General features: G+C 40.6%; 1 protein-coding gene across 30 annotated transcripts in view; it reads left to right on the forward strand.

Moving 5' to 3' along the window:
- ANK2 (ankyrin 2) overlaps nt 1–10,418 on the forward strand; it is a 467,799-nt gene extending 457,381 nt beyond the window's left edge. For 13 of the 30 annotated variants that reach the window (XM_057310028.1, XM_057310027.1, XM_057310029.1 and 10 more), the window contains 5 exons: nt 1,643–1,726; nt 1,829–1,993; nt 3,021–3,203; nt 4,484–4,575; nt 8,165–10,418. In XM_057310028.1, the coding sequence (XP_057166011.1) occupies nt 1,643–1,726; nt 1,829–1,993; nt 3,021–3,203; nt 4,484–4,575; nt 8,165–8,348 (708 nt within the window). In that variant the 3' untranslated portion in view covers nt 8,349–10,418. Of the gene's footprint in view, nt 1–1,050; nt 1,144–1,642; nt 1,727–1,828; nt 1,994–3,020; nt 3,204–4,483; nt 4,576–8,164 lie in introns of all 30 variants that reach the window. The other 17 variants (XM_057310026.1, XM_044384283.3, XM_057310013.1 and 14 more) reach the window with 4 other exon arrangements.
- Nucleotides 10,419–14,778: the final 4,360 nt, after the last annotated feature.

A 14,778-nucleotide genomic window follows, 5' to 3' on the forward strand; every position in this document is an offset into this window, starting at 1 on the left:
ATATTTCTGGGCAGCAGATTCCTGAATGTATTTGAAGTATAATTTGGTTTAGATTTTACATGTTTTCCTTTGGCAGAAAAGCATATAGAAATACATCAGATATCTAAAAATATGTTGAAAAAATTTCATTGAGTTTTCTTTTTTAAAAAAAAACAGCATCCTATTAGGAAAGAGTAATTTGATAGAATGCTCCCGAGATGTATGTTCTAATCTAAAATTACGTTTTTTTTGTTGTTGTTTTTTTTTTTTTAAAGATTTTATTTATTTATTTAACAGAGATAGAGACAGCCAGCGAGAGAGGGAACACAAGCAGGGGGAGTGGGAGAGGAAGAAGCAGGCTCATAGTGGAAGAGCCTGATGTGGGGCTCGAACCCAGAACGCTGGGATCACGCCCTGAGCCGAAGGCAGACGCTTAACCGCTGTGCCACCCAGGCGCCCCTAAAATTACGTTTTTAGCTCCATCTCTGACTCTGGGCCAGACCCATAATATCAGACTGGCCAGTGCATCTTAACTACTCTGCAAAATGAGTCTAATATTATTCATAGGCTGCTTCTTTGTTGCCAGGGAGACGCTCTACTGGCTAGATAACAGCTCTTAGGAAATTGTGACTTTTTGCAGAAAGTTCTGCTACAAGCATTAAGTTTTTTCTATACCTGCAGGTTAATCATTCCAAGCCTTAAGCCTGAGTGTCAATGGCTTACAAATGCTTTTTGTGCTGCTTAAGTTCTGTGTTTTCAGCTGGTTATTTATCAGGAGTTTAAGTCCAAGAAGTGATGTGGACAAGCTGCATATTTCTTCTGACAGATTTTGACAGATGGGCACTCAGACAGCTTTCAGAATTCCAGAATTTTTTTTTTCATTCATTGAACAAAAACACTATATTCTAACCGAAGTGCGGGACAGACATCCACCTGTTTGCCCTGCTGGCTTTTCCACCAAAGCCTCCATGAATGAGACTTTCAGAGAAACAGTGTGAACTAAACCAGAAACCAGTAGTGAAGACATTCCTTAGCCTATTAAACAAAACAATGCTTCCATGCTTCCACCAGGAGCTAACAGAGGAATTAGGTGAGCTGGAGGCCAGCTCAGATGAGGAGGCGATGGTAACTACCAGGGTTGTCCGCCGACGAGTGATTATTCAGGTACCAGCTGTTACATTACTGCACGTCCGGGACACTTCTGTCCCCATAACCCCTAGAGAGTGACAGGCCTGGAGCAATGAGGGCTTGGCATGCTCTTTTAGGTAGTGCATGGCCATTCAAAAGCAGATCCCTAACTCTCCTAAGTTTGGTTTGTTAAGACAATGCAGCGGTGATCGCGTTGGCAGCCCACCTCCAAGGGAGTGAACAGCAAGAGCGAGAGCGCTTCTTCAGTTCCGCCCACCTCACCTCGCTTGTCTGTTTTTGTTTGTGTGTTTGTTTTACACCTAACTTTGGTCCAGTTCTCCTAAGCATGTTATTACCCACCTTTTTTTCCCGTTTCTTTCTTTTAAACATACTACTCGACAGGACTTGGCATCTCAGCAGTGCTTCTCAGTAGCTCCCTTCGTTTTCTAACATGGCTCACATTATAAGCCCTTGGGAGGAGTTTCTTGGAATTGGGGCCAAACACTGAAGTGACCCTTTTCTCTCAACCGTTTAGGGAGATGCTATGCCTGACATACCCCCAGAAACAGTCACGGAAGAAGAATACATTGATGAGCATGGACACACTGTGGTCAAGAAGGTATTGTCCTAATGTGGTTGATTTCAACCTTCCTGTTTAAAACTTATCAGTCCCCTGGTACTGTCCCTGAAAAACAAGATACATGAACAAAATATCTTTCAGGTCACTAGGAAAATCATCAGGCGGTACGTATCCTCTGATGGCACAGAGAAAGAGGAGGTTACGATGCAAGGAACAGCCCAGGGACCCATCAGCATTGAGGAAGGAGATGGCTATTCCAAAGTCATGAAGCGCATTGTATTAAAGAGTGACACCGAACAGTCAGAGGTAAGATCACCTGGTTCTCCAACCCGATTTTATGGAGAAGTGTGAAATGGAGTCGGAAGAGGTGGGTGCAATAGTTTACCCACATTGGCCCCACTGCTCCCCCTTATATGGCACTTTCACATGCACGTTCATTTTTTTCTTCATGATTTTGTGGCATTTTAAAAGAACCATCGAGGAAATTTGTAGCCATTATACTCATGATCTCTGTTTGGTCCTCCTTATTTCTATTTTCTGTTTAATTCATGGTTGCGTACATACAACAGAAATCCAAAAGTCAAATTTTAAGAGACCAGAATTCCATTGGCTGGCAAACAGTATGTCATGGAGAGACCCCGTACAATTGTGTCGTGGTACTTGTTCCCCAGGCAGGGTGGCAGCCTGTGTAGGGCCCTGTTGATAAATATTTGTGATTTAAACTTGTGCATTTCAGAGTCATTAAAGCCAGGGTCCAGAAGCTCCCTGATCTATAGTTTTATTTCTTTCCATTCTACTGTCTTTGAGGAATGTTTACTCTCTTTGACATATAATTTGTGATATCCTCACTGTCTTGCATTCATTCACATCCTCAAAATTTTATTATTATGCACAAAGTTTCTCCAGAAATCTACTTTTTTGGTCTCTCCTATCTTTGAGAGTTTCTCCTTTGTGGATTAATTTCATCTTCATCATGCCAAAACCATTTAAACGTGGGAGAGAGGGTTTATCAACAGGCTGTTACGTCTGCATTGCACTGAGCAATCGGTTTTTTATACGCAGTACTTCCTGACGGATTTTCGTTCAGGTGACTCGTGAGTGGTTGGTTTGGTGCTGTGTACATAGAGTCATGACAGAGGCATTACCAATTGAATACTGGCTTTTTCTATCTTTTTGTAACTGCTTCTCTTTTCCAAAATACTGTTTTCTGGAAGACCAGTATATACCATTGAAGGGTTTTGGTTTTTTGTTTGTTTGTTTTTACATAGAAAAATCCATCACTGTGACATTGTGGCAGTCAGAAACCATGTATCGTGTGTCCTTCATTCATTAGGTAACTTTGTCTGAGCCCAGCATTTTGTCCAGTGCCTCACAATTTCAGGCTGAACCAGTGGAAGGCCGTAGAGTCAGCAAAGTTGTTAAAACAACTATGGTACATGGAGAGAGGATGGAGAAACATCTGGGTGATTCTAGTTTAGCCACTGATCTTCCTTCAGCCAAAGATGACTTTGAAGAGGTATCGAAGCATTATCACTTTTTTGTTGTTGTGTATGTGTGTTTTATGTTTGCTTTGAGTTTAAAAAGAAAATGGTTTATCCTTATGTCATTCCATATATGTATTCATGGAAGGGTGCAGAATAATTCAAGAGAGTAGAATTCCTGTGTGAGTAACTTGTACAGTGAGGTAATGTTTCCACAACTCGTGGTATTCATCGGTGTCGCCTTAAATGATTTTAAAAATCTAGATGACCAGGATTTGCTTCAGCTGAATCAGAATCAGAATTTCTGGAATTACATCTTGCCTGGAGGTCCCAGAGGTGACTTCCCAATTAATAAGAGAAAGACATAAATAAGTTGCAAATTGTCTTTACTAGCTAATATTCTCAAATATTTCCAAAGATTGGCATTAAAGTCAGTTTTATTTTAAACCTAGAAATAAAATAAACCTTTATAATTATTTAAGTTCTGATTTTCAGTAAGTAGCAAGCTAATTTGGCAGTAAGACTTAATAGGAAATGACATGGAGCTATTAGGACATGGAAGGGTTTTTAGTCCTACCTAGAGTGAATTATATATATGCATATATATTGCTCTTGATCTATTTTTGAGTTTGATTACGGGATGCTGCCCAACCTCTTCTGATATATTAGAACGTACAGTGTATATATCATATCACCTTTCTAAAATCCAAAAAGAAAAACTTCTGGGTCCTGAAACACTTCTGACCCCAAGGGTTTTGACTAAGGGATTGTGGGCATATGCAAACATCTACAGAACATTTTTTGCTATTGAGACATTTTGAAGCTAAATGTTACATGTGTGTCCTCTTCTATACCCACAATATGCATTGAGATTATATATGAATGCACTGGGATGTGAAAAGCATACTTTATTTAAATACTTTGAAGGAAAGTACCTTGACCTTGGATAATCAGAAGATGAATTGTGTGAGTTGCACACATTGGGCCTTATTCATTTCTTGCTTATTTTGCCTCTGATCATTATAGTTATCGGTAGAATCTCCGCTGGGGAAAGAAGGGGGGTGAGATGAGGAGAAAATGAAAAGTCAATCAGTACAGATGTTATTTACCAGCATTTATAAAGCATTGTAGTATGTGTCCCTCACAAATGGGGAGAATTTAAATAAAACTCAATTCTTATATTTGATCCCAAGATTGTTACTATTTATCCGTGCAAGTATAGCTTTTTATACTTACTATCGATTAAGCACAGGAATAGATTATTTTTAAGTCTATGGTTTACGATGGGTTTTGTCCTGTTTTCTCTTTTCTTCAGGCTTTGAGTTATACAGGTAGCCACATGAAAGTGCACTTCCCCAGTTTAGTAGAGAATGAAATCCTGAAAGAGGATGGATCAATAATTAAAAGGTTTGGGTTAGCATGGGGTTATGCTTTGCCAACTAACACCTTAATTTTTTTTCCAATTTTAAGAAAAGAAAAACAGCCCCTACGTATTTACCTTAACATCCCTTGGTAACTTCCAATTCTCTCGTATTGTATGTTTTTGTCGAGTGGTAGATCTGTCGTGTGTCATACCCTTAGTGTCCTCTTGATGCTTTGAAAGTAACACCAAGGCTTGAGGAGAATGAGACTTCTGTTTACACGGTCACTCCTTGGGTTTCAACAAGTCCTCCATTTTGCTGGGGCCAGCGGGCTGGGATCTTCCATTGTGTTGTCAGATTTGGAGCGCAAATGAAGAGGAATCTAAGCAGCTGCTCACAAATTAATCTCGTGACCTGCTGCCTTCAGCTCAATCTTAGCAAATCATAACTGGGCGTGGTATATGCTTTTGGGTTTGTTTGGGTTTTTTTGCCTCCTTTCAAAAGCTTTAAGCTGTTTCACGATCCCGCATGTGAGTGGCAAATCACCTGAGCGTGAGTTTGATGCCCACAAACCTGAATGTCCCTAGAAGTGCTGAAACCAGGGAGGCTACTGAGTTGAGAAAGTGCCGTAAAAGCAGTAAGCAGCTCACGTTTGTGCCTGTGAAAGGGGAGCAGCTGGAAGCTCTCTGGTTAGCCCGTCCCATCACCTATTCCCCGTGGGAGCTTGAGCCCCCTCGCCTCGTCTCCTGGCCCTTCTCTCTGGTTCTGTAGCAGCACCGTGCCAGTAAAGTGCTCTCAGCTTCTCCGTGAAAACACAGTGGAAATTCAAGTTACTATTGTGCTTTTCACCTCATTGTAAAGAGGAAAAAGATTGTTATTGGTAGTACTCTACAAAGCTATTTTTAGCCTGTAGAACATAATAATTAGGAACAGTGAATTAAGGGTTCTGTCATGATCCCGCCCTCCAATCACATGTGAACAACAGCAGCGGCTAAGAACTTAGGAGTGTAATTGCTCAGAGAACTTTCAAAATGCTGCATAAATTAAGGATAAAGTGCCTTCTATACTCTGAACTTTTAAGTCTTGTATTCAGTTACTCAGATAAAACCACATAAACCATGTACACACTCTAGCATCGTGAGGTCTTTAAGTTGGACATTTAGAGACCAGTTAATCCAAAGTTCTCAGTCACAGCTGGTGAATTTAAAGCCGGGACATAGACAACTCAACTAAATTCTATAGCTATTTAGTTACGGAACTGTATTTGTCATATACAACACTTTTATCTTGTATGTTGCTGAAGGCGTTTTACCATATCCACTGCCCTCCGATATACATACGAGTAGATTCATCCCACTGCTTGTGGATATGCATACTCATAAACACATTCATCCACATAGATCTGCACAAAATATCAGGGATTGTCCTGTGATAGAAGCTTATCCTACCGCCCCCCCCCCCCCAACCCACATATACACACCAATGCCATGAAGGCTTCTCTCAGCTCTTGGCACAAATAATCAGGTATTTGCCTTTTGAGAGAAGAAAAACATGATCTGATTTCAATCATTAGAACCAAACTTGACCTTTTTATCAAGAGGGACAAATTTGGTGCATTTGGGTGGCTCAGTTGGTTAAACGTCTGCCTCAGGTCATGATCTCAGGGTCCTGGGATTGAGCCCTGCGTTGGGTTCTACACTCAGTGGGTAGTCTCCTTGAGGATTCTTTCTCCCTTTGCCTTTCCCCCAGCTCTCTCTTTCTTTAAAATAAATAAATTTTTTAATTATAAAAATCTAAATATTTTTTAGATAATTTTTAAAAAATACTAAAAATATCTAAAATAAATTTTTTTTTCAAGATTTTTATTTATTTATTTATTCGACAGAGATAGAGACAGCCAGCGAGAGAGGGAACAAAAGTAGGGGGAGTGGGAGAGGAAGAAGCAGGCTCCTAGCGGAGGAGCCTGACGTGGGGCTCGATCCCATAACGCCGGGATCACGCCCTGAGCCGAAGGCAGACGCTTTAACTGCTGTGCCACCCAGGCGCCCCTAAAATAAATATTTTTTTAAAAAAGGAACAAATTTAAGTTCGCTTTCAGATACAAAATAATTTCACGTGGTGTTGAAGGAAGGGAGAGAAGAAGAGAACGTGAAAGAAGAAGGAAGAAGGACGCAAGGATGCCCAAAAGAAAGCTGAAAGTATTTTGGCTAATAGAAGTCTTCTAAAAAAAAAAAAAAAAAAAAATCAGGGTGATCTTCAATGCATGGCAGTGTTAGAAGGTAGAGTAATGATAAGGGCAGAACCTCCAGCTTCTTAACACTAGGAATCCATAAGAAAAATGCTGGGTAAAGTGCTAAAAACTGCTCATTTCTACCGTGGTTTTCAGTGAAGATGCGTGGCATCGTGGTTACGGATTCAGGCTCTGGAATCTTTGAGTCTTGGCCCCACTTCATACTAACTGTGTTACTTTGTATTTGGAGCATTGCTTAAAATCTCTGAGATTCATTTTCCTTATTCATTGTAATAATAGGGCCTGGCACATAAAATGTTCACCACATATTTACAGAATGAATACTTCTATTTAGAAGTAGTGAGAAGAAGAGAGGGTGTACAACTTACAGCATAATCGTTTTCAAGTAGGGATACAGGAAAATGGTAATACAAAATATCACCGTACATCAGAGCCCCTTTTGTCGAGTAATCACTAGTCAGGAGGGAGCCAAGAAAGCAGCAGACTGTTCAATGGCATAGAAGACCAAAAATGGGCAAAGTCTACGGAGATCGGAGCAGATGGAGGAAGAATTTGTCTCTCCGTGTTTTTTCTCTTTTCTCTTCCCCACCATCTCCAGATGAAGTTTTGGCGCCTGGGGAAACTCATCTCTCATTAGTAGTCACCTTCCTCTAGGTTGATAGAATAAGATTTCGGTTTTTAAAGATCTATGTCTCATGGAAAAGTTTTCCAAGAACAGGATGCAACTCTAAGGATTAAGTTGGCAGCTAAGGTGTTTAAAAAAATAAAAAACTATTTTTCTCAGCCTGTCAAAAAGTACATATGGAATCCCTGTTTCAGGACGAGCCGAGCTCTTTCTTTTTTTAAAGATTTATTTATTTATATTGTTTATATTAGGAAGAGAGAGAGAGCACGAGCAGAAGGGGCAGAAGGAGGGAGAGAGATTCTCATATCCCGGCTGAGCGTGGAGCCTGATGCCGGGCTCGATCCCACGACTCCAAGATCACGACCTGAGCCTAAATGAAGAGTTGGATGCTTAACCGACTGCGCCACCCAGGAGCCCCGAGCCAAGCTCTTTCAAATCAGTGCACCTTAAACAAAATATGAATGATTATATGGTTACTTTTGGAGAGACTCTTATTAAAGCATGGTTTTATTTATTTGAAATAGTTCTTAAAGTTTTAAAAAATATTCTTTGTTCTGAAACACTTTAAAACATTTCCTGACTCATGTCAGATAGGAGAGGCCACGTTTAAAAGAAAGATGTGGAAAGATGGCTCAGTGTAGAAGTATCTAGAGGTAGGACAGTAAAGTACTTTCATGTCATGGTTACCCCCATTGAAAAGATGGCGTGGCTGCGTTTTAGTGAAGAAAGCATAATTCTCTCTTGTCTGCTCTCCTCCAGGACAACAATGAGTAAAGCCAGTACACAGAAGAGGGCTGTGGTGAAGGACCAGCATGGAAAACACATTTACTTGGAGCACCTGGAGGACGTACCGGAAGCACTAGACCAAGATGACCTCCAGCGCGACCTCCAGCAACTCCTTCGGCATTTCTGCAAGGAGGACTCGAAACAAGAGGCCAAATGAGGGGCTGCCCAGTCCTCACACCAGAAACCACACATTCACTCAATATGCAACTTCCCGTTTCATTAGCAGAGTGACCTACCCGGCCTAATGGGATTCCCTGACACTTCCACTTTTAGCAAATACACACTGCATTCTGTTTCAGTTTTTCTCCATCCTCTTTAACTGTAAGCTAATTTGTGACCAAAGATAGCATCCTTCAGCCTGGATGCTGTATCCACTACTTTGTCGTGTCTGTGCTAAACTGGGAACTGGCCACCTCCATCGTTCTTTGCTCCTGCACAAGCTCCACGAAAATCCATCGATCAGAAGAACTTCACCTACAGACCTCTTCAAGTGACGGTATCTGGGAGTCCTTCCGAGGGATGTCCTTGGACCATGTATATAGCTAAAATGCTCGGATGAACAACATATTAAAATTAAAACCACTGCCTATCATAACTACACTGGGCATCATGGAATAAAAGGCCTCTAGAAATTGCTGAACAATGGTTAATTAAGATATTGCTAACACAATCGAATGATAATACAGTTCTGCAAAAGAAGCACTTCAGACCTACCATGTCCTTAGAACTTCCAGAGTAGCCATTGCTCCTACTTAAAGATGGGTTAATAACCTCAAGGAACTATCCTAACTAAGCACTTACTGCTGGTGCTGGCCAGCCTTGATTTAGGATTCTCCAACGCCACACGAGGGAGGGGAGAAGGGGAGCAGAAGGCCAACGGAATGAGACAATGAGGTATTCAGCTGCTAGCAGCCACATCGTGTGGCCTTCTAGCATCTTCAGGTCTTTTAGATTTTGGACACATTGGCAGGGTATTTTAAAAGCTATAACTACTGTAGTTTTCCAGTTTTCATTGCTGCTTTAGCAAACCACGCTGTCTTATTGGTGGTACTTTCTTCTGGCCACTGCACTGTAGATAATCCATTGGAAACAAGATTTACCCACTACACAAAAGGTTAAACTCCTTCACCATGTTGGAGTGGTTCCCCCCCACCCCGGGTTTATATCTTCTCTAATACCTGCATGTAGCATTTAAAAATCAAAACCAGTCAAATCTCCTCTTCTAATCACACTGATGGTTTTCATTCTCTTGACCCTGAGCAAGCACTTTTCACTTTTCCGCTAGGTCTGTTTTTTAGCTTGCAGACAAGGTTGAGAAATCCTTACAAATTTGGTTTTGGTTAAAATTTTTGATTTATTTATTTGAAATCCAAACTCCCTTGGAAACTCAAGTGCATTTGTGCACTTTTTTGTTTGTTTCAGAGAAGGAACTTTAATCGTCTGAGTGATTTCCATGTCCTATTCCTTATTCCTCTAGTGGTTGAAGCTGTGTAGCATTTTAACATATATATATATTCACAAATATATTCATATAAACAGTATACATTTCGAATCAGTTATTTGTTAAAGAAAAGTATATTCAATGAAGATGAAATTAAATAAAAAAAAGAGTCTATCCTCCAGGGATTGAACATTTTCCAATTCTATCTGGTCTTTTCCTGTTGTGCAAAAATGACTCATTGCTCCAAATGTCAAAAACAAATGTGACAAACAATGGCACTTCATCATTTCAAGTAATGTTGCCAAGGGAGAAAATTTCCTGGGAGGGAGGTTTCCCACAAGCCAAATCTCTTAAAGCCTCATATGCTAGCACTTTCTGGCAGTTGGATAGGAAATAAAGCTTTCTTTGGCAGCCAAAATGAGAGAGGTTCATGGTGAAACTTTTTGAGACGTACCATGGCCTTCTTGTCAAACCCTTCACTGGAGCTCAAGAAAAGCATTTCTGTTGTGTTATTTGCAGTGCAGATGATGTCTGTGTAACAACATAATGGTTATTCACCTTTTTTTGATTTTTGATTTTTGCTGTGTAATCAAAAAACTTGAATACTGTGAGAAGAAGTGAATTTTCAGTTGATGAATCAGCATCTTGTTCCCATGGTGATAACACTAATTGAATATATCTATGAGGGCATGTATTAGTTAATGGAAAAAAAATACAACACTAACAATACATAGCTGCAATGTGTACAATGGCTGATTTAATTAAATAAAATGTACAAGTGTTAAATGTGGCAACGGTGATTTATTCTTCTTTGACACTTAATCTGTGATTTCAGGAGATAAGATATTTAAAGAGGTGACACAGATTTGAAGCCAAAAAGGACACAAATCGCTCTTTTCCTTGTAGTTTTTATTTGGTGACAAATATGCTTTATGCCCCAACACTGTATTAAGCGCTGAGATGAACAGAGTTTGTCCTTGCCCTCAAAAAAACCCTTCTGTTTTTGTTATGCAGAAGATGAAAGACAAAGATTTATGTTAGTTTTGGGATTGTTAGTAAATAAAAAATAGGAATTTGGGGGCTGGGGGGAAATGAGGAGACAGTAACCAGGGACTGGTAGGACAGCGAGGCCCACGGGCAGGATCCTCCCATTTCAGTTCTCACTTCCAAGGCGGTGGTGTCTGGAAACACCTTCCTTTGTGAGCAGCATTTCACTGGGGTGGATGGGCTGTTATTTATCTCATAGCCTGAGAGTTAAACATTAAATGGATACATCGGTGTAAATAACCAAAGGGCAGAAATACACAAAATTGAATCAGTTGTATTGGGAGAGTTTTTGTTTTCTGAAAAAGGCTTTAGTGCTCTATAATATTTCTTTTACTGGAAAAACAGTGCAAGAAGACATGGTTAGGAAATCGAGTAGGTTTACTTAAGTCCTATCTAGCATGAGATGTGAGGTTCACTGGATCTGGCTTATCTGCCTAGTTGATTGACAAGATCTCCCGAAATTAAAATACCAATTGGGCTTGAAATTAAAAAAAAAACAGAGTCAAGATTAAAAAAAATTTTCCAAAGTAGGATTGTCTGTGTGACCACCCTCTTCCTCTCATTTTCCTCATGGGCTGTACTTTCTCTTGGCAGGAACTCTGGGCTTCCATTGCCTTGACTTTGATTAAGGAGATGAAAGCCTCAGGGAATATTCAATGTCTTCTCATGTTTCAATACTTGCTGTACAAATTCCATTAAAAGATGAACAGTGATTCATCTGCCCTTTTACAGAAACATTTAAAATGTAAGGTGGGGCAAACCCTCCAGACTGAGGGAAGATTATATACATCTCATAAATGACTTGAATTAGGTATAAAGAGGTGAAAATTACATCTAAGTACATTGAAACCAGCTTGAATTGAATTTGAACTTTGGTTGCTAGTGGAGTGATTCAATTTATGTCAGCATAGAGGGTCTGGGTGTGGGCAAGGAGACCAGCCCATGAATAAAACAGATAAAGAAAAGCTGTAAACAAATATTTAATGAGAGCCAAAATCACTACAAGGTTTTCTTGAATAATGGAAAAAAGATGGCCAACTTGCTTTCAGTATACCATAGGAAGATAATTGTTTAAATGTCTTTGTCTTCGGTTGCCACTCTGCTTAAAAATTATACTCTTTTCCTTCAGTTATGGTCTGATTTCTGTTTCTGATCTAATTAAAGCTACAATTACAATCTTAGAACCACCCACGTAAATATGTAATACAACTTTTGTTTCACTGTAGTAATGGAACATTTGAGAAAATCTTTGAAATATCTTAAGAAAAACCTTTATTCCTAACTCCTACACACAAATTATTCTTTTTTGGTTAGACTCCCTGGGAAAAACAAAAGTACTCCTTTACTTTAAATAAGCTCCACAGAGTGGAATAGATGGTACACGTGAATACTGTGGGGAGAGCTGCTGTGTTTGGTGGACAGGGACATGTGAAGGTGGTATTTGTAGTACAGCCGCAGATCGCTTCATCACTGGCAATGCTCGGTTGGTAGGCCCTGAAGTGCTTCGGTGAGGCAATATGACAAAATGGCAAAATAGGTGATCTTGGAGTAAGATTGGATTGCAATCAATCCAGCTATGGCAGTACTTAGGCGACATTGTGCGAGTTTATCCTCTGGAATCCTCATCAGTAAAATAAAAGAGAACAATGCCTTAGAACCCTCTCACCATACCAGAAGCAGGGAAAGGCAGCAAGTCCTGTCCCCTCTGTCATACCTTATTTATTTATTTATTTATTTATTTATTTATTTATTTATTTAAATAATATTTTTTTATTATGTTAGTCACCATACAGTACATCCCTGGTTTTTGATGTAAAGTTCCATGATTCATTAGTTGTGTATAACACCCAGTGCACCATGCAATACGTGCCCTCCTTACTACCCATCACCAGCCTATCCCATTCCCCTACCCCCTCCCCTCTGAAGCCCTCAGTTTGTTTCTCAGAGTCCATAGTCTCTCATGCTTCATTCCCCCTTCTGATTACCCCCCTTTTTTTATCCCTTTCTTCCCCTACCGATCATCCTATTTCTTATGTTCCATAGATGAGAGAAACCATATGATAATTGTCTTTCTCTGCTTGATTTATTTCACTTAGAATTATCTCCTCCAGTGCCGTCCATGTTGCAGCAAATGTTGAGAAATCGTTCTTTTTGATAGCTAAGTAATATTCCATTATATATATATGGATCACATCTTCTTAATCCAGTCATCTGTTGAAGGGCATCTCAGCTCCTTCCATGATTTAGCTATTGTGGACAATGCTGCTGTGAACATTGGGTTGCATATGGCCCTTCTCTTCACTACGTCTGTATCTCTGGGGTAAATACCCAGTAGTGCAATGGCTAGATCATAGGGTAGCTCAATTTTTAACTTTTTAAGGGACCTCCACGCTGTTTTCCAGAGTGGCTGTACCAACTTGCATTCCCACCCACAGTGTAAGAGGGATCCCCTTTCTCCACATCCTCTCCAACAATTGTTATTTCTTGCCTTGTCAATTTTTGCCATTCTAACTGGCGTAAGGTGGTATCTCAGTGTGGTTTTGATTTGAATTTCCCTGATGGCTAATGATTTTGAACAAGAAACAAATGAATAAATCATAAAATGGGCAGAAGATATGAATAGACACTTTTCCAATGAAGACATACAAATGGCTAACAGATACATGAAAAAATGCTCTGTCATCACTTTAATCTGGAAGTGCCACTGGGGCCTATGTGTCCTTGGAGCCCATGAGATATGGACCTCTATTTGTGACCTTCCACCTCTCTGGGAAGGGTGAGCCTGGGCAGGGGGGAGGCGTTGAAGGCTGTCTCCCCTCTAGATTAGAAAGTAGAGTTAACCACTTCCTCGTAGGCTCTGCCAGGACCGTTTTTGTCTCTCAGGCCCCTTAGTTCACTTCCTGCTCTGACGAAGGATTCTTCAGGATCTCTTTTTCTCAGTAGGCCTTCATAACTCAGTTCTGGTTTCCAGTCCTTCCAACGCCCTGCACATACTCTATGTTGGGTTTTCATTTCTTCTTTACCCTCAAAACTGAATTAGATAAAGCCACCCAAACTCCCCTACTGAATGTTCTCTACTGGCAACCAGTTCGGTGTAGTGGCTGCAAAGCTCTGTGCTGGTGGGGCCCTGGGCTGGCCTGGAGGTGGGGAGGAATGCAATGGTGGTCTCTGTGGGTGTGCAGAAAAAACTGAGTGACCATGTTGCATGACAGCCACACCAGGCCAGTTTTTCCTGGGTGTTGATCTGAACTCAGCTCTGATCCAGGCCAGGAGCTAGAATTTTCATGGCATTAGTATAGCAGCAACTTCTGGATGAGTTGGACCTTGTGTGAATTTTTCAGGTGACTCACAAATACGTGTTACCTTCAACTCCTCTCCAACCACGCTGTCTCACCCCAAAGAATCAGAGGGACAACTGAGACTCAGTGTTCGAGCAATCCAGTTACTGTTCAGACTAGTATATTGGTTTCCTAGGGCTGCCATGACAAAACACCCCAGGATAGTATTTATTTTCTCCCAGTGCTGGAGGCTAGAAACCTGAGCTCATGGTCTCAACAGATTGGTTTCTATCGAGGCCTTTCTCTTTGGCCTGCAGATGGCCACCTTCTTGAGATGTCCTCAGTGGTCTTTCTTCTTTGGGAATGCATCCCCGGTGTCTCCTTGTGTATCCAAATGTCCTCCTCTTATCAGAACACTGGTCAGACTTGATGAAGCCCACCTGAAAGACCTCATTTTAACTTAATCACTTCTCTAAATGTCTATTTCCAAATGTAGTCACAATCTGAGGTACTAGACGTGAGTGCTTCAACCTAGGAACTTGGGGAGGACACAATTCAGCCCATAACAATTGGGTTTAGTCTAAAAAGCAAAGCCCATGAGATATTCTGAAAAGCAGGAAAGGCTTTAATGAAGTGAATTAGAAACTTATACAAGTGTTGGAAGAGCCAAAAAAATGAAGGCAGGGAAATCTGTTGCTGCCTTGAAGAAACCCACAGTGCAGAAATCAGAGCTCCAAGCTGCCACTGATGGGTTTGGTCTCACGTAGCAGTGAAATCTATACTTTTTAGGAGAATGCCCGAAACCCTTCATCTGTCTTCTG

The sequence above is a fragment of the Ursus arctos genome, unplaced genomic scaffold (genome assembly GCF_023065955.2).
Source record: "Ursus arctos isolate Adak ecotype North America unplaced genomic scaffold, UrsArc2.0 scaffold_11, whole genome shotgun sequence".
Lineage (NCBI taxonomy): Eukaryota > Metazoa > Chordata > Mammalia > Carnivora > Ursidae > Ursus > Ursus arctos.